The 19,739-nt window shown below is 40.1% G+C and overlaps 2 protein-coding genes across 6 annotated transcripts in view; both read right to left on the bottom strand.

Moving 5' to 3' along the window:
* The window catches only part of rps4x (ribosomal protein S4 X-linked), a 33,505-nt gene extending 21,195 nt beyond the window's left edge, over positions 1–12,310 (bottom strand). Inside the window, exons 1-2 of the mRNA XM_007561761.2 lie at positions 12,246–12,310; positions 3,977–3,986 (exon numbers count right to left, since the gene is read on the bottom strand). Of these exons, the coding sequence (XP_007561823.2) occupies positions 3,977–3,986; positions 12,246–12,295 (60 nt within the window). The 5' untranslated portion in view covers positions 12,296–12,310. The remainder of the gene's footprint in view (positions 1–3,976; positions 3,987–12,245) is intronic.
* A 95-nt stretch (positions 12,311–12,405) lies between these two features.
* The window catches only part of hdac8 (histone deacetylase 8), a 28,196-nt gene continuing 20,862 nt past the window's right edge, over positions 12,406–19,739 (bottom strand). For 2 of the 5 annotated variants that reach the window (XM_007561759.2, XM_016676233.1), the window contains one exon: positions 12,406–13,767. In XM_007561759.2, coding sequence (XP_007561821.1) covers positions 13,745–13,767 — 23 coding nt within the window. In that variant the 3' untranslated portion in view covers positions 12,406–13,744. The other 3 variants (XM_016676234.1, XM_016676235.1, XM_007561757.2) reach the window with 2 other exon arrangements.

Genomic DNA, 19,739 nt, shown 5'->3' with positions numbered 1-19,739 from the left:
GCAGCAATCATCTACAGGGATTATCTCATGTTTGCACTTCAGATTAAAGTAACCGTGGGCTCCACCACGGGGCTGAACACATCCATCGCTGTGAAGTAACGGAACATTGTTGGGACTTTTATCTGACATAAGGTTCAGTGTAGCCACAAGTGCTCACTCAAAAGTAAATTTGACTTAAAGTCATAAAAGTCTTAAGCCACAGAAGTTTTATGTCAGGGTTAATACTATTATTTTTATGTTCTCTCTCCCACGGGAAGAGAGCAGAAAACTGCAAGGAAGGCGTTTTTATGGTACGTAGGCAAAAAATATCCACAGACTAAGACTCCTAGTTTTCATTCTTTGGAAGAAGCTGCTCGTAGCTTCGTCACTCAGCATCAAACCTGTTTGGAAATGTTCATTTCTGCTGCGTTTATCTGTGTAACGAGGACAACAAAGGCTCGTTTCGCATTCTGGGACTAAGTTGACTCACAATCGTCAGGTATTCAGTGACTAACAAAACATAAATAGACATTTTAAAAAGAAATAGTTTGATATATGATGTCTGGCCTCCAACCTTTTAATGCTGACCAATGCTTGGAAGAAGAGCAAACCCAGCTCAATGTGGCAGAAATTTTAACTTGAGTATAAAAAAACGTTATCAATGGACACATTCAGTCATTACAAAGTATATTTGTACAATTTTATGTGAAGGAAACCAGAATAATTGATTCAAGGAAACATAAACAGTTTTCCAACATTTCAGTTTTAATTGCTCCACAATTGGCAGTAATTTTTACAGTAGGTTTTCCTTTAAAAAAAAAAAAAATCAACACTCAGTCATTAAAAACAGCATTTTTAATACAAAAATCCAAACCGACTACTTCTAAAAATTAAACTTACATGCCTGCATTGTCCCCATTCTAATCTGCTGAAAGTCAGAGCAGGTCCGGATCCGGATCTGGATCCGGTCTCCGGCATTTGTAGGCGGCCGCTCTGCAGGGCAGATGTTGCTCATTCTGAGGCAAACACTCTCAGGAATCAGATGGACCATTTCAAACCCCTCAGTCTTTGTCCCTGTCACTCACACATGAGACAGGGAGACCATGGTGGTCTGCGGGCTATTTGCATATGTATACGTTCTCTCTGACGAGGTCTTCGCTCACTGTCACTGAAGACGCAGAGGAGAAACTGTTGAATGACTCATCAGGGAGATAAAGCAGGCTCGAGTTTTGTGTCAAAAGAGTCTTAGTTCCACTGGCAGGTTAATTAACTTATTCCTTGACATTTTCCCCATTTTACATGAAATAATGTGCCAGTGGAACTAGTCATTTTTATTAGCAAATTATCGACTTAAAACAAGCTCCTATATCTTGCTGAAAAGTTACTTGTAAGTTAGTTTTGTCTTATTTCAAAATGGATTAAGATGTTTGCACTAAAAAGTAGACCAAAAAGACTTTGATAAGATTTTGTGCTCTTGCAGACAGGAAGCTGCATCAGTCGGTCATTCACTTTCATTGCCACCAAGGATTTAAAAAGTGTCTTCATCAGGATCTTATAAACTCGATCGGATGACACTTTAATCCAGGGGCGTCTAACTCATTATCAAAACTCTGAATGTTCTTCAAGGGCAGGTTGAGCCAAAATGTATTGGTAAAGCCATTGTTAAATGACCAATGAATAGCTGCTTCTTTCAGCATTCAATACGTTTGTCTTCAAATTAAACAATATTGAACATCTTTTCACGCTGATTCTGCAGCCAGGACAACCTCAGATTTTGTGGCGTTAATTCAGAAATATTTGTAAGGCTTTTTTTTTTTTTTTTTTTTTTACAATTCTTGTGCTAATGTTAAATGTGACATTTTATTAATCGCCATATCGACCACGGACTATAACTTCAAGTAAGTCACTTAGACCCAATGGTTTTGGCCAAGTTTGAGAAACATTTGCAGTAAAAATCAGATAAAATGAGGGGATCTGTTGATTTTGTGTGAATTCTGCATATTCATGAAAAACTGGAGGGACCTATTGATGTAGTTTGGAGTCTAGAGGGCCACATGAAAAGCTATGGTGGGCCAGATATCTTTCCTTGAGTTTGTTACTTTGTTAAATGTAAAAAAAAACAAACAAAAAAAACATTGCAGGTCCAAACAAAAAACTGATATGAAATCCAGTTCAATTCAAATCAGTCCAAGTTCGGCTACAACAAAACAATTGATGGGGGAAACAAAAACCAAATACAGAAAACAACAGGAAGAATTAAACAAAACACCTTCATGACCTCAAATTCTATTAATATTTCAGATAACGTATCAAACACTAACCTTTCATTTGACATGCTTGTTCAGCTGTCTGAATATTTACTTGCTTGCCACTAGAAGGAAGAAGCAGAAGTTCGAACTTAAAAGCAAATCTGCAGAAAATCTGATTCTCTTCATGTTTTCAAATCACTCAGATCTTTTTTGTTGTTATTGTTGTTGTTGTTGTTGTTTTTGTGAAGAGAATAAAAAAAACGATATTGTATAAACATCCCTCCCCCCAGTCAGCACTTAAAAAAGAACAAGTCCATTCCCCATTCATGTCAGCAGCCTGCGGAGGGAGAAGACGTCATCGGGCGCCAACAGCGTGCCTCTGTGCGGTCAGGTGCCGCGCGCTCGGCCTCTCTTCCGTTAAGCGGATAAAAAGGTGGCATCTGTCTTTATTGTGCGAGCAAATCCCCTCCGCCATTGACCGCCGACACTTCACATGTTGATGCGGTGGAGGACGTATAGACGGAGGACGCCGCTTTGTTCTCCCCCGGGGGGAGACGTTATGCAAATCAAACAAACCGTTTGTGATTTCCATCTTCGCGGACAAACAATTATGACACATGAGCCGAGCCGCCGGAGAGAGAAAAGTGGATTGTTCTTCTTTTTCTCCTCCAAGCTGCCAGAAAGTTTCGGAGGGGGGAATGAGGGGGGTAAATAAAGATAATACGGTAGTAGTTCCTCAAGCTTACTGCGTTAGTTCATTTTTTGGGGGGCGGGGGGTGATTTGGAGAAGGTCCAGAATTACAAGACTCATGCAAATGTTTAGAGTGGCTGCCAAGGCTTTTAACAAGAGAAACAGAAGAAGCAGCGAGGACAGGGCTCCGGGTTTATCTGAACTAATCAACACCAAAGGTCAAATGATGTACTCTATTCAAAGAGCAGGCGAAACCGCGGGTGATTTGCATTAGCTCTGTTGTGCGTCTTTCATTTGGTCGAGCAGCAACGACGGGAAGAAAACAAAAACCCATGTGATTACATCTACTTTACAGAGTCCATGTTGAATACGTGATTAGACTTCATCAAACTGTGTGATTCAGCCATTCAAAATACAAAGCTGTTTCCACATTTATCCATTCTGCCTTCTTTTAGGAAAAAACACATCAGTACCCGTCCGCTGGAAGGCGTAACGAACGGAGCCAAGAACAACTCCTGACAGGCTCTGACCTCACCGAACCGGTGGCGGATGATTTTCCTTTACAGAACATGTTGAATCACAGTCAAGCTTTATGTAAGATGGAGGAATTGCCCTCCATATTTATCCGTCCGCGTCATTTTAATCCCATCACCAGGATTATCTAACTTTCTTGTATGCTGGCCTGGGTTGGGTCAGTCCCAAAAGCACTTTCTAATAAAAAAACAAAACAATGTTTAATCCGTTTATTCTGTCATTGGCTGAAGTATCTGTATTACTTACTGTAAAGATTAATCTCATAAAATTGCAGAATATGACAAAAGAAATTGAATACACTGTAAAAAAAAAAAAGGGTAAAGAGGAAAATTGTGTAATTCCTTAGATCTGTGGAAGTGAACTGTTCCCCAACTTGTACTGCCTGTTTTCTGAATTTGAAGAAAAGTGGTGCACTTTATCACATCTACAAAGTATGGATGAAGTGCATAAAACCAACAGCTTACCATAAATACTTTACATTTTTATTGGATGTCCTGGTTTGTTTGTTTTTTTCTTCTATACCTAATGGCCGCCTGACCAGCTAGAAATGAAAGTTCAACGCTCCACACACTGTCTATGGATAGTGCTGAAGTGATCAAATATTCATTAGCTGAACTATTTAAAAAGTAGGTCATCAAAATCACGTCAGGTCAGGTGGAGCCACTCCAAACACGCCATTATAAGTGACTCTTCATTGGTGCAAACAGAGCTTCTGCATGGGATAGCAAGAGATTAATTAATGTCGTCACAGCTGCGACATTTATAGCAGTTGTGGTAACTCTAAAGCACTGAAGCATTTATTGTGAAGCTGACTGACCATTGTTATGCCTTTGAGGTGAGAGAGAGGCAGTTACACACTCAAGTTGGTGAGTGGGTGTGAAGTGGGGGGCAGAACTCATTGGTTCTGCTATTCCGGCTTATGTAAACACATGTATTTCGAGGAGTGGCTGAGGCGTGAAAGGCCCAGGGGATTTACGTTACCTGTCATACAGTGGAAAAGTGCCATGAAGTGTATTTAACCTTTTACAACAAAATTTACAAGAAAAGAGAGACTGTATTGGCCGTGTGACCAAAGTATCACCCCTACGGAGACCAATGAATAAATCATGAAGTCAAGTAAAGTTTGTTGGTACAGCACATTTCAGCAACAAGGCAGTTCAAAGTGCTTCACACCATAAAAACATAATAATCAACCGATTGTGAATCAAGCCATAAACCTTACATTTGGTCAAATACCGCCTTCAAAATCATAAAGCAGAAACACATCAAATATATATCAATCAGTGTTCCAGTGATTATGAACCAAAGGCAGCTCTGGACAGCTGGGTTTTTGGAACTGGTTTAAAGGAACTCTGTTTCTGCAGTTTTCTGGAAGTTTGTTCCATATTTGTGAATGCGTGTTTCACAAAGACTTTAGAAGATCTTCAGTTTTCTTGCGTTCAAGCTGGATGTTGCTGCTGTGTTATCTCGCCGAGCAGATTGCATTTTCACTGGCAGGATGTAGCATCGTTATGTCATCAGGCTAAATATAATGTTTTGGCTTCGTAACTTATGAATGTCTCAAGTTGACAGCATGATTGTTTTTGATGACTTCTCTTCTTGAAAATATTTTGTTTTAGTTTTGATCAGTTGTTACTATTTTTATTACCTTTACCAACTAAAAAAAAAAAAAGAGAAATAAGAAACCCAAAACTTGGGAATTGCTTTTTAGGAAAACAAAGTCCAGTAGTTCCAGTTGTCCCATGACGCCTCAAGGGGCCCCAAAGTTTTTTTTTTTTGTTGTTGTTTTTTTTTATTTGACCCCACCGAGAACAGAAAAACTACATAAACACACACAAGTCTCTCACGTCTCTCATGTTTACAGCCCCTGGCCGGTTATCGTGTAAGGCCTCCGCCCCTCCTTTCCCTCCCACTTTTATGAGATAGAATTTCAATCGTCTCTCCTTTTCCGAGCTCGTAAATGGTGTAATGAATTTCACTAGGTTTGGCTATGTGGGGCTCAAACCGCCTTGATGACCGCAGCACTGTTCATAAAGATCACAGGGAATCCTCACACACACACACACACGCACGCACGCACGCACGCACGCACACACACACAGACTCTGAGCTCACTTCTGTTCAGCACATGCTTGCTTTGACTGGTGACTCCTAAGTTTGGTGTGAATTTCCAGGCCATTAATTTAAAGGAACATCACTTCTAAAGGAAACTGCCTGACATTTGTGGTTCCTCTTTCAAACACTCTCTATTAAAACCTCCATTAACCCTGCTGGCACTGCGTAAATCACAGATTAAAACACCACGGAGACGCATGACAATAACTTGGTGTCCTGACTTTTATTTTTAACTAATTTCTGCGGTTTGTCCACAACAACATGTTAGCAGAAGAAAATCTAATACAGGAACAAAGAGTTTGTCTCGGTGATCAAACCTTATATATCCAATTTATGATCATTTTGGGGTTTTTTTTTTTAGCTGTTTGAGATTTGGGATTCTGGCTGTTTATTAAAAGAAATCCCTCATTGGATGGTTGACAAACCAATACGTTAAAGTCAAAATCTCCTGACGTTTTTATTAATAACTCTGTGCAACACTAACAAACACTTTTGGACTTTTATTCTATTTTTTTGGCATTTGGTGTGAAAAATCTTTTATCCCTTTTCTGTACTTTTCAAAATAGCTGTCGCTCACACAAAACTGAGATTGGGCTCCAAATTTTGATGAGTACTGAAAGAATGTAAATAATAATAATAATAAAAAGTTCTTAATCCGGAGAGGTTAAACAGATGGTTGTTGAAACAGCAGCAGCTTTAAATTAAATAAAGATGCATTCATGTCTCTACTTCCATGGAAATAAATTCGAAAACGATACAAATTGAGCAATATTCACATTTTCCATCTAAAGAAGTAGAAACCAGTGGTGAACAGAAATTGATCACATGATTTCTGCAGTTTGATTCTTTGAATCCTCATTGTGGGATTGTTTGTTTTTCTAACAGATCATCTACCCGTACAGACAATATTCATAATTAATCAGCAAAGAGAACTGTCAAGATGGGGGTAAATTTGCTCATTTGAATTTTCACCAAGTCTAAATTGGTTTTCATTGGTCTTTACATTAGATTATTTTATTATACTCACTTATTTCCCATGTCTCTTCAGAAGTACCTGTCATTAGTGTTTGCATATTGATAATCTAAGATGTTGATTATGGTCTTTAATCATACGTTTATTGTTGCATGTCAAGTTTCTGAGTCACGTTTTGTGCTCCGTTGCCTGCATTTTCATTTCAGCCTTTAATTGAAATGTTAGCCTGTTTCCCTTCTGGTGTGTAGGTCCTTTTGTGTCTCTGGTTCAGCTCCCTCTGCGCTCATTGTGTGTTAATTAGTTTCGTTCCCTCACTTCCCTGCTCAGACTTTCCCTCGGCTGTTCAACATTTCCCTTATTATACTAAGCTGGTTTCCGTGTCACACCTCCTTTGTGCTTACCCGGTTTTCATTGCTCACTGGTGGTTTCTTCTGTTGGACTCTCCCCAGGTCCATGCCCTGTTATCCTAGTATAAGATATAAAAGTCTTCCTGGGTTCACTAGTAAATTTTGCTCACCAGACTCCTCTTGGTGCCTTGAATGGATGTGTCCACCTCAGCTACAAGTCATGAGACCCTGAAGAGAACATTTGGCAGCAAAGGGTTTAGCACTTCATTACAGTGCAGTCAGGGAGGACATGCTGTTCCAAATCACCTGGAAGCAAATCAATGCAACACTTGTACACAACAGGGATGTTTGAAGGGGAAACATGAAGGTAAGCCTTTGCTTAAAACTGCCCAGAGAAATAAGAGAAACAATTAAAACAACATGCAGTTTTCATTATTTTGCCCAAGTTTAAATTTATAGATTTTTGTTCTAACTTGTACAGAATTTAAATTATGTGCATAGGGTCGCTTTGAAGCTCTCAGCAAGGTTCTGGCATAATTCTGGCTTTACATTCTGACTGATAACTTTTCTATCAGAATTGGTAGAGTTTCTTTGAACTGGTTGGTCACCAGGCTTATAAGCATATCTGATTCATTTTCATAATGTCAATTCTTGGGGCCATTATTGAAGCTAAATGTCAGTCCTCTTTGTCCGTCCTAAAACCAGATTGATAGATGTCTGATAATCACCCTGTTGGAAATTGAAAATTCAAAGTGAGCTTGAAGAATCTTTCATTACTCTGCCAACATTACCATTGGCATCTAAACACACCCGCAGATGCCATCGTTAATGTCTTTCAGAGTCGATATTGATATTCTTGGGTTTGATTTTAATTTTTTGTTCTCCAAACATTCTTCTTGTCACTCTATTCTAGATTGTCACCCTTTTAATACATGTCGGTATGAAACTGCCGACAGTTTGAGTGAAATCGTAGAAACTTTGACACAACTGGGTGTTCCAGCGGGACAATGACGCGAAACACACATAAAAGCTGGCTTGGGAATGGATAAATCATGGAAGATTGAACAGGGAGTATGCAAGCTGCAGTTTGGAGCCAAAGTTGACTCTTAGGACTTTCCACAGCAGCTCTTTGGTTTAAAACATAAGGACCAAAATACAGAGGTAATTAAGGTGTTAGCAGTTTTTCCATTAAAAAAAAGAATCAATTTTCTTTTTGCTAAAGGCTTGTTTTTCTTTATTTTAAAACCAAAGAATGTCTTGCAGTGACATGAACCGAGGACGGCTCCTTTGCCACGCCCAGGTCTGTGGTGTCTGTTTGTCCCGTAACGCTACCAAGCGTTTTATAATTCAACATTTGAAAACAAGGCACAAGAGTTCTTTTTAAATTTAACATTAAAACCACAAAGAAAATGTCTCTTGTTCAAAGGCTAGTATGCTAGTGTGCTGTCTCCATCAGTTTTGTTTGGCTTTAGTTATATAGACTTAAAAATTCATTATATCGCTTTACTGCCATCTAGTGGACATTTTTTCAACAGTTTGAATTTTATCAGTTGGTCGGCTCAGGCTGGACGGATGCTATTACTGGCTGCCATTCAAATAAATTTGTTCCTTGAACATTATTCATATGTAAGTTCGTGTTATTTGAATATTATGTAGTATTTTGTTTTTGAAGCTGATTATTTCAATGCGCCCCAGCTAACTTTGCAAGCTAAGCTACGTTAGCTACTGTATCTGTGTAAAGAAGCATTCATGGTGGTTTTAGCAGAGGTCTGGTTGCCTTTAGTACATTAATTTAGTATGTATAATCGGTATTTCCGCTCATATTTTGTTAAAGTTTTGCGAAACTAAATGGACACAAATTGTGAATACGGCCAAGGGCTGGATTTTTGCCAGCTCATGGGCTAGCGGTCTTGCTTTCTAGAGCGGACACCAAAACCATTTACGAAGTTATTAAGCCATTGTTCCGCACCTTTCCACAAATTAAATTAAACAGAATTTTAAAGTAGTTTCTCCAAACAGAAATATAAATGTTGCCCTAAATAGGACTGGGGATTTATCGTATTGCCGAGGGCAGGAAGGATCTCCAGTATTGAATCTTCCAACAAATCTGAAGAAGACTGTGACTAAAGACAATATGTATGATATTCTCATGTAACATGTAACATAAGCAATACCTCAATTAAAAAAAGAAAAAAAAACACAAACAAAAGTCTACAGAAAAAATACATCAGAAACACGCCAACAATACATCCCCCTCCCCATCCAATACAGGGAGGCTGGTCAATGTGGTAGAGTTCTCAAACGTCACAACACATTGTATGATGTCATAACCAGAGTCATGCTTGTGATGTCATCAGCTCTGTATGTATGTAACAAACTTCTACCTTCTTGTCATTGCTTGCTACAACACTGAAGAGTTCAGAAGTACGCAACGCGCTTTCGAAGTCAAGGTTGATATTGTTTACAGATCAAGATATGTCATATCAAAGGCCACAGCAATCCAACATCGGGTTGAGATCCCAGTCGTGGGCACGGAGAGCTGGACAACATCAGCAAGACCGGACTGAGAACAGACCATATGCCAATAAGGTCCAGAGAGAGAACCAGAGACTTGGCTCTCTCTTGGAAGTGGAGAGAGCAAGATGGTTTGAGTTGAACCAAAAGGTAGTCACTCTGGAGAAAGAACTGGAAGAAACAAAATCTGAATTGCAGAAGCAAAAAAATCTCAAGGACATGTACATCAAGAAGGGCAAAGAGATGAAGAGAGAACTACTGGCAGTAGAGAAGTTTACCGATCCAGAGGCGCTCAGCCCTGCCATTATCGCTTCCCAGGTGCACAGCGATATAAAACGCAAGAGCAAAAGGCTGCTGCAGCAGGACTTAGAGCAACTGAAGGTTGCTCATATTGTCAAAGAGAAAGCATTTATGTCACAGATCCAGGCAGAAAAAAAGAAAAGCGACACCCTCCAACAAGAGCTGGACGAGATCAAGGCTCGCTATGAGGAGCTTCAGTTAAAATATGAAGCCGACATTCGTGAGGGGAAGCCGAAGGTCAACAGGAAGATGTTTTATGAAGAGAAACTCAAGCAGGACCAAAAGCTCTTTGAAAATCTGAGAGCAGAGAAGAACAATCTCCAAGAACAAATGTCCAAGGAGATCGCCTGCCTGCAGGAAACGGAGAGATGTCTGCAGAGTCAGCTGGAGCAGATTAAGGTTTCGTTCCAAGAACTAAGCTGGAGGTATGAAGAAGATGTTTCTGGACTGAGACAGAAAGCAGAAGGTTATCAGCTTGAGATGAATCATGAGAAAGAAGCGCATTTGGAAAGAATAAAGGAACTTGGAGCCGAGAAGGAAAATCTCCAAAAAGAGCTCACTGCCTTGAAACAAATGTACTCCACCAGCTCCGTTAATTATAAAAAGGAGGTGGAAAATCTGAAAACGGAGCTCCAAGAGAGAGAAGAAGTGGAACCTCCAAGAAGGAAAGTGGCCAGGCGACCGGAACCAAATGGGAAAAAACACACTGCCCCTGTAAACAACATCTCCGACCCGGCATCCATGGATCTCGACCAACTCTTGGAGGAAACCCTGTCAGAGGATATTGAGATACCTGATGCATCAGATAAGGAGGTAAATGACTTTGTAGAAGAAATGCTGAGAGAGTCAAGCATTCTTGATCCCAAACACTGGAAATGACAGACCTCTGTATGAAAACTCAGGTCAGAGAAAAGTGAAAGCCCAGATCCAAGAGGCCTTAAAACAAGTTTGGGAAAAGATACTGCACTCTCTAGGTCTCAAGAATCTGCAAAAATGGGTCAAATGCAAGAAGGCTACTAAAACAAGCAGTTAGAACCCTTTCAAAATTCTCCAAATATATCTCAAATTATGGACAAAACAAAACAAAAAATACACAAATAAGCCACATGGCTTAGCCGCAGCCACACAGAAAAGACGTCTCATTTCTTAACTGGGCGCCTCTTTCTGTAGGTGGTTGAAGGTTCTCTCTGTGTTATTGTGGGTTTTCTCTGGGTGCTCTGCACAAAAAAATCAATATAACCGTGGATACCTGCCTACCCACCTAGGTAGTTAGTTGGGTATCTTACCTGCCCATCTAACTACCTACCCATTCTCCTAATTACCCACTCCATGCTGAATTTGAGCTGCGACCATCATTCAGCCCAAATAAAATACATACACACACATACACATATGTATGTGTGTGTGTGTGTGTGTGTGTGATTAGGGGTTGAACATTACATATTTTTTAAGGTCGACTACATCATGATAATAGTCGAATCGATGTCGACTAGTCGCGCTTAGGTCATAGTGACGTAAGAGCAAAATGCGTCACAACTACTTGGAGGCTTTATCAGCTATTTTCACGGCAAATTGACACCCTCTTCCCTTCTCCCGCTTTTACTAAGTCTATTATGCAGAAATAAAAGAGCAATAAACAGATCATTCTTCGTGAGCAGCGGAGAAAAGTTCGTTGCACAAAGTCGGGTCTGACTTTGCTGCTCCTCCGCCCGATGCGCAGCAGGACGCTCTGCTGACTCAGCAGCGGCTCTCTGAACCGACATGCAGACGGCGGCCGAGATCTCCTCTATCAGATCCTCAGGATGAAGCTTGGACTTAGTTTCCAGATGTAGTCAAACCATATCTTTATAAGAGCGTAAAGCTGCCAGGTTAAAAGCTTCAATTCGCAGAGTGACGCTGATCAGTTGGGGGTAGATGAGGGATAAAAAAGCCTGATATCATGACGCGTTGTCGCACATTACTCCGGTAGTGTTTTTTTTTTTTTTTAAGGATTTTTTCGGTACTAGTTTATTTGACAGCAATCTGACTGTAAGGGGGCAGAGAGAGCGGAGAGGCCTGGGCCCAGTGAGTGGAGGACGGGAGTCGGACTCCTGACTACCGCGGGCTAAGGTCTCTGTATGCGGGGCGCTGCACTAACCACCGCGCCGCGCAACGCCCCTATTGCGGTGGTAGTCTATGCTGTAATTTACAGTTTGTCTTTGTTAAATTATTTACATTTTTATACAATTTGATCTTTCGGACGAACTCGCCTAGTCCATCTTCTTTCATTTCCTTGGAAAAATCTGTTTTGTCATGTGATTGCGACTAGTCGACTGGGCCAGAAAAAAGTCATTGCAGAGAAAAGAATCGACTAGTCGACTAACTGGTGCAACCCCTAATAAATTAAATATATACATATATATCATGAGAGATGTCATGAATAAGTGACATCTCTCACTTATATGTACATACATACATATAAGTGTAATAATTGGAATATATGTATAATAACTGGACTTTATACATCTCTCTCTATATATATATATATAGTTTTGCTGCCAAACTCTGGTTGATGCAATAACCCTTGAATATCCAGGGGAAGTAGCCAGATCATTAAGTACCAAATGGCACCACTATTGCTGTGAAAGAAATGCATTATTTTGTAGTTATGTTTAGCAAAGCCATAATTTTTAAGCTGCTAAATTAAACATCTCTCATATGTTACAGAAAACATTTCAATGTTTATTTGAATCCATCTGCAAAGACACGGTGGTGCAAAACCTCATTCTAATAAATTGTCTTTTAAAATGCTTTAATGAAAATGACAATAAAAAACAAAAACATTTCAGTATTTTAAGAATCCTTTCAAATGGATATTTGAAGACGTCTCTCAAGCACAAACAGCACCATGACATTTTGAGAAATGGTTCTCTCTGATGATGTTGACCGCTGCTAATTTCCCAATACAAGGAAACCACAGGATGCCTCACACTGCTGGTTTAAGTGTTATAATTCTGAGGAAGCTAGCAAAAACTTTCACACAGCTTGCTCAAACCTTCACAATAAACTTTCAGCAAACATGTAGTTTCACAGTTTTGGTATGTTGGACACTCTGAGTAGTAAATGTGAAATGTTACGCTGCTTATACGGTGTATGTTTGCTGTTGCTACGGACGGCCTTGATATATTTACAGTTCTAGTCTTTCCATTGCTTCCAACCAACTTCAACTACATTTATGGTGGAGAAGCTGCTCTTATTTTCTTAAGAGAATGTAATCTTGGCTTTACATCTAAAATAAACAAAACAAAACGAGAAGGCCTTTATTTTTATCTTTTGTTTCTTTTTTTCATTTAAAATCCCAGAATTCCAAATGTTTCTGCCGTCTGCCAACAGCTGGAAGCAAGCGTGACCGTCCATTTTCCAAACTTTTCAGGACTCCCAATTTGTAGGCTGTAGGTCTCTCTAGATGTTTCACAAACCTTTTAACAGGTTCCAGACCCGTTTAGAAACAAATGTTTAACGGGGCCTTGGAGGGACTCGAATGTTTTGTCTGTTTTAGTGCTCATCTGTCCACGAGAGGCTGGAATCGCACAGCGGGACCGGGGCAGACCGTGAAACCGGAGCCCTGAAAAATCTGTTTTTCCATTTAATGTCCGACTGATGCCTCCCTTGGTACCAAACGCTCAGGGGTGAACCGCTGTCATCTAGTCTTACAAAACTACAAAGAACATACAATAAACTTTCATTTGCACAAACCCACATACATTAAAAAACAAACAAACAAAAAAAAAAAACACAAGGAATTAAAAACAGTGAACATTGAATAGAGACCACGTCAACCCCCATCCCTTATTAAACTGTTCTCCCCCTGGAAACACTCAACTAATGTTTTCCAAAACTGTCTTGTTCTCTTCTCCCTTGTTCGCTCAATCCCTGCCTTGGGGCAGGAGTGGTCCACTCCATATTGTCTTCATTAGAGCTGCCGAGCGTAGACCTGGTTCGGAGAGACAGCGTGTGTGCGTGTGTGTATGTGTGTGTGTAGCTTGGCTGAGGCTGCCAGGTCCTAAACCACATTCTTTAAATTCCCTGTAAACAAGGGGGAGACAGAAATGAGAGGGGTGAGAGAGGTTACATGGGTGAACACTCAAAGCACACAAACCCGCAGAGAAGGAGGAACGGCAGAAGAGGGTCAGATCCTTCTCATTAAGCCAGGCTAAACACATATATTAAGACACCAAGGGAAACCGAGCACCAGTGCCATGGAAAATGCAAAGCAACATCTGGCAGAGGCAGAGGTGAGCCCCGTCAGTCTCCCGAAGAAACACAAAGCATGCAAAGCAGGGAATGTGTATGAAAATGCCAATCGCCGAGAACTCATTTGCATGAGGACGCAGATTGGTTTCCACGCCCGACTAACGCTCAAATACAGAGACAAAGCAAGTGTTTGGACACAATAGGCGCTTTATGAAGTGTAGTTGACGGTTCACTTTGGCGGGAATAATGTCGCATTGTTGGTCCTTTGTCATGCTAAAGCACTCCGATTGGTAAAAACAAACGCGCGGCACGTGCACTCTGAGGGGATGAGTAATTGCCCTGACGCACTGAGGGAGGATGTCCTGTTTGTCGGCCATTGTGGAGCTGTCAGTGCAGTCCCCCGTCACGTTCCCCGAGTACAGTGAACAACAGCTTTATCGAAACAACTGGAACAACAACTGGCAGCTCTGAAGTATAAACATTAATACCGACCGGTCTGGTGTTCGGGCCTACAAATATGTAGGGAATGCTGCAGCTTCTTCGCCTCAGGGAGAGGGCACCGGTTAAACTTTGAAAATACTGCAAAAACTCAGAGCCATCGGACAAAAAATAAAAAACAAACTTTATTGCGTTTTTTTTATTTTTTTTTTTATTCCGATGACAAACTGCATTACTTGGTGTTCCTTCCACTGAGAGGATAAAGTGCAAAATGTAGAAAACTACAAGAAACAAAGCAGCAAATGAGCCCAGATGCTGCAAACTTCCAAACCTCCCACACCCACTATGACAGGATGGTTTACTGGTGCGACTGATTTATGGCTTCTTGCTGCAGATAAAGCTCAGCTGCAACATCAAGACATGCCAGTCGTGTTCATCTTCAGGCTATTATTCCTTCTTCTGTCCCCCATACAGTTTGCATTCTTTCTGCTTCAAGAAGGCTTATCTGCACCATGCGTTCCTGCAAGCAGAACAAACACGCAGACATCATGGATGATTTTCCAAAAGCTAAACTGTACACAACTTACTCCATCATCTGTTGGATGATTAAAGACAGGAAGCGCTTGAAAAAGGCGGATGGAAATCAAAACGTTAGCGCCTGCAGTTTATTTTCCTAACATTTTTAACAGTTTGGTTGTTTAGCTACGACTCTTTTAGAGATTTACTGGTATGAATACTTTCACAAAATGCTGTAAATCGGAATTACAAATTAACATTTTACTACCGCAATTACCAGTAAGATTTGTCCGTCCTGCAGCCATGTTGGATTTTGAATCCAGAGTAGGTGGAAAACCTCTGCCTTTGCTGGATTTACGACTCCACGCTCTGTCCTACTTACTTCTCCAACCTTAGAGTTATGAGCACAACAGCATAAATCAGAATTTCTCCACTTTGCTGTTTATGTTCTTCGAGATGAAATACATTTGCTAAATGTCATTCCTTTCTCTCTACCTGCACTTCATCCCGCTCCGACTTTCACATGAAATCCGCCAGAGACTCAAAACACGTTTTCAGAAAACGAGATAATTTGAGCAAAACAAAACATTTGAAAGGCCACATGTGCTTTTGGATTATTTATAACTTGTTTTAAATTGCGAACAGAAAGCAGCTCCTTCAGATTAAGCTGTTTTCCACTGGATTCCAAGAAGAGTGATCAGGAGGAGCTTTAGGAATGGTGAAATGGAAACAGTCCTGGGAGATAACTTCAGATACGTAAAAAAAAAACAAAAAAACATCTGGAGATAAAATGGAAACAGACTAGGAATTGATTGCTAGATAAAGAAACACCACTGTTAGAGTTCACATTGAAGAAAGCAGTTTATTGATCCCACCTCCAGGTTAAAAGAGATTGGACAAGTTAGGCTTGATGGATTTTTGTGTTTTTGGTCAATCTTTTTTTTTTTTTTTTTTAAAGTAACAGTAGTTTCAGTCAAAACCTTACCCCGTGTGCTCCACAAGAACAAAAATACAGAAGTCTCTTAAGCGTGGCATGCATTCTAGGACTTTCTTCTTTCTTAAATAGTTGCAGCATTGGTAAAAAAGCCAACCATAGGCCACATGTACAGCCAACCGCAGCTTTGACAACGCACCAACAGTTCCAGATGGAGGCACTTTCTACACGCAGGACCTTTTTTTTTTTTTGTTCTTCTAAAAAGTATGACAAATGGAAACTCAAAAATCCTGATGCAGACTAAAAACAGGAAAGGGAGCTCGGACGAGAGGAACAGCCTTTAGCAGTGGGGCCTCGGCAACAGGACATTCGATGAAAAACAACCGACGTCGAAAGGAACTGAGGCGTTTTCATCTGTCTTGGGGAAAGGTTGGACTCTGTCAGAAACTTTACCGTAACACTGGGAAACTTGGAAAATCAAGTTGAAGTTAAATTATTCTGTTATAATTAATATAGTTACCCAACCTACACGTCATTACAGTCAAGATATAGTGACGTACAAAAGTATACAGATTTTCCAGATGGTTTTCTCAAGATAACTACTTAATTTTCTGTTTCCACATACATGTTCAATCAAGATAAGTTAATGACTGGTGATTCCATCCGCTGTGGATGGAATCAGGTATAACACACACACACCGATCATCTTGTGACCTCAGATTAACTCGTTAACCCGAGAAAACCATCGGAAAATTATATGCGGAAAATGAGAAGTTAACCCGTTTTCTTAAGAAAACCCTCTGGAAAAAATATCTGCTTTCTGCTTCCGTATAAGACAACCAAAAAGTTCAATTGTTTGTGTTTTTGGGGGATTTTGTGAGAAAGATAATCACAAAAGAAAAAAGAAAAAAAAAAAGAGAATAACTGCGAAGTGGAATAAAATATGTGAAAAGTGTGGTGGGCATTTATATTCAGCCCCACTTAGTCAAAAGTTTGTAAAAAAACAACAACAACAAAACACAACCCTTCACTGCAATTACAGCACCAAGTGTTTTGTGGCACGTCTCTACCAGCTTTGCACATGTAGAGATATTTTTGTCCGTTTCTCTTAACTCCGACTCAGACTACGTGGGCAAAGTCCACGAATCGTCAAATCAGATGATATCTTGACAGTTCTCTGTGCTGAGTCTTCTGGCTCATATTTAAAGTATAAAAAATGATCTTCTCGGAGAATTAATCCGCACAGGGAGCTGGATGTCAAACACGTCCAACTCTGCAGACAGACTGGGGAAAAAGACAGCTGTGCACACGCACAAGAAACTTCACGCCAGTGAAAAGAGTCACAATTGTGCGCAAAGCCTCGGGGGAAATTATGCTACCACTCTTGTAAAAGCAGAGCTGTAAATACACACAATGAGATGGCTGCGGCAACCAAAAAACACCTAATAAAAAGCATATTTTAGTTTACACTGTCTCAGTCGTCATGTGTGAATGACAAACGTCAGGAAAAATTGAGTAATCCTTTAATGCTGCACCCGACGTATTTATTTTACTACGCTTCAAAGAACATTAAATGGCTGGTTTACAATCGTAATAAAAACTAGGATGTTTCTGATGTCTCCGACAGAAATATCGTCATTTTTTTTTTTTTTATGCCTTTGCCTTAACTGGAATGTTAGCATGAAGACTGCAACTGTTTTTGCAAATACTGGTCATTTAATTTTGGTGGGCCGCGCTTTGTTTGCCATCATGGAAGGAAAAAAAAAATAATATACTGTGGTACGACTTGCATCCTAAATTCACTTTACACCAGACTAGGTGAGTATTTTATACTTTAGTCATTTCCTGATTGTTTTCTTGAGAAGTTTCAGGAACTCAAACTTTTCCAGTTAGCTTTACGCAACTTGCTATAATTAGCTACATATGTTGTAAAATGTTCAGACTTAAAACCAGTAACAGATTTCATAGGAAGTAAATGAATAATTTGAAGCAGGAAATTGAACCGTGAGATGTTTTTTGTGTTTTTCTGTCATTTCCTCTTTCTCTCTCTCTCTCTGATCGCTCCTCTGCAGTGTCTGTTCAGCTGCTACTTTTTTCTCTCTCTTCTTTACTTATTAAACATCCAGAAATGAAGACCAGCATCTCCTGAAGCCAGCAGAAAAACGAGCTAATAATAGAAAGTGAAGCAGTACGATTTCATTAGGAGGAAGCTGGAATCACTGGCAGGAGCCATGAAACTAGTTTTGTAGCTGCATGGTGTGGTATGCTACTGTTAGCGAGCGGGTAATTGAGCTTAAGCAGGAGAAATATAGGACAGAGAAATCAGGGAGCAAACATTAGCATAATCCGAACGATGCGGACATGAACAGTGTAGCAATGAACAACAATGTTTCTAATCAGTTTGTGGATTCATTTTTGTACCCAACACAGACGTAAAATCAGCCCCTTTTAACCTGTTTTACATCCGTTTGTTGATTTCCGACTTGCAAAGACAAATCTCACATCATGTAATGTGCTTGAACATAAACGTTTGAATTTTTTTATTACAATATTTTAAAATATGTTGGCTCTGATTACTATTGTTGACAGTCGACTCCAATCATTACAGCTTCCAATGAAACCTAAATTGCTCTAAACGACCCCCTGCTGCTCATTGCTATTGGTCACATAAACTCACTTCCTTGCTGTACAACAGGGCAACATGATATAATCAACCTGAGGCATTATCGACATATAAATGTTTGCAAAATCACCATTTCAGATGGCTGCTTGGATGCAATGTTGGTTAAATTTGAGTCCTTTAAAACACTTCTAATCAATAAGGTCTTACTTTTTTCACCTGGACTAGATCTTAGTAACCAAGATCAGAAAGTTGAGGAGTTGTGGTGGAAATTAAAGTAAACAGTGAGATTCTGTGGTCTTAGCTGCTTTATTCTAAAAAGCCGATACCAAACTTTTTAATAAGCCACATAATCTACAAGCTGTTTGGCTGTGAAAACAACAACAAATAACAAATTAACACAATTATTCACCAAGTTCAGAATAATTTTGGTAATATTCACTGTCGTTTTGAGGACGACGTTGTTTTTGTGATCATCTAAAGATAAAAATGACTGAAACATATTGAACAACCTCACGTTCTCCAGTTTGTGTTTTCAGTGACGTCTCGTGAAACTCACACGGTTTCAGTCGACCATTCGCGTTCAGGTGATCTTGTTGATGAATTACCGTTTCGTCTGTGGGTCACTAGAGCAAAACAGGCTGCAGCAGATGTGGACACACACACAGACACACTGCCCAATTTCTCTTTGAAACCGGTGTTTACAAGCGGCACGTTGTGTCCAGACCAGAGGAACACTTATCCACCCCCGGTGATGTCATGCGGACCGGTTTGCCTGGAGGTGTGTGTCTGTTGAGTCCAGCGCTTGTGAGAAGGCATATCAGTTAGTCGAGCAGACATGCCAGTCTTCATATAATCAGAAACAGAGAAAACTCGGCGCCCCGATATTTACTGTATAACATACCGACTTGTCACTGACACTTTGAAGTCTCGTATGTTGCATGGCGAAAGGCTGAGGCTGCAAGATGGAGGTCGCTACATAAAACAGACGTGACATGTCTGAAATGTCAGGAGAATAAAGAGATGGACCCCAACCCCCCGCCCCTCATCTCCTGGTTTTATTTAAAGGGATGAAAAGAAATAGTTTTATCACAGAATAAATGGCACAAAGTTTATGTCTCCCAAATGATTTTTAGCAGATGTATGCCAATGGAAGCTCTAAAACTAGACATAATTGCACAACCAAAGATTTCAGAAAAAAAAAAGGACTAAATGGTTTTAAGTTCTTTAACAACCACTTTTGGTACTCAAATAAAAAAAAATGGGAACAACAGATAAAACAAGTTCCTGTTTTCA

Source organism: Poecilia formosa, unplaced genomic scaffold (assembly GCF_000485575.1).
Source record: "Poecilia formosa unplaced genomic scaffold, Poecilia_formosa-5.1.2 Scaffold130, whole genome shotgun sequence".
Lineage (NCBI taxonomy): Eukaryota > Metazoa > Chordata > Actinopteri > Cyprinodontiformes > Poeciliidae > Poecilia > Poecilia formosa.
This window is presented reverse-complemented; position numbering and strand designations above follow the sequence as displayed.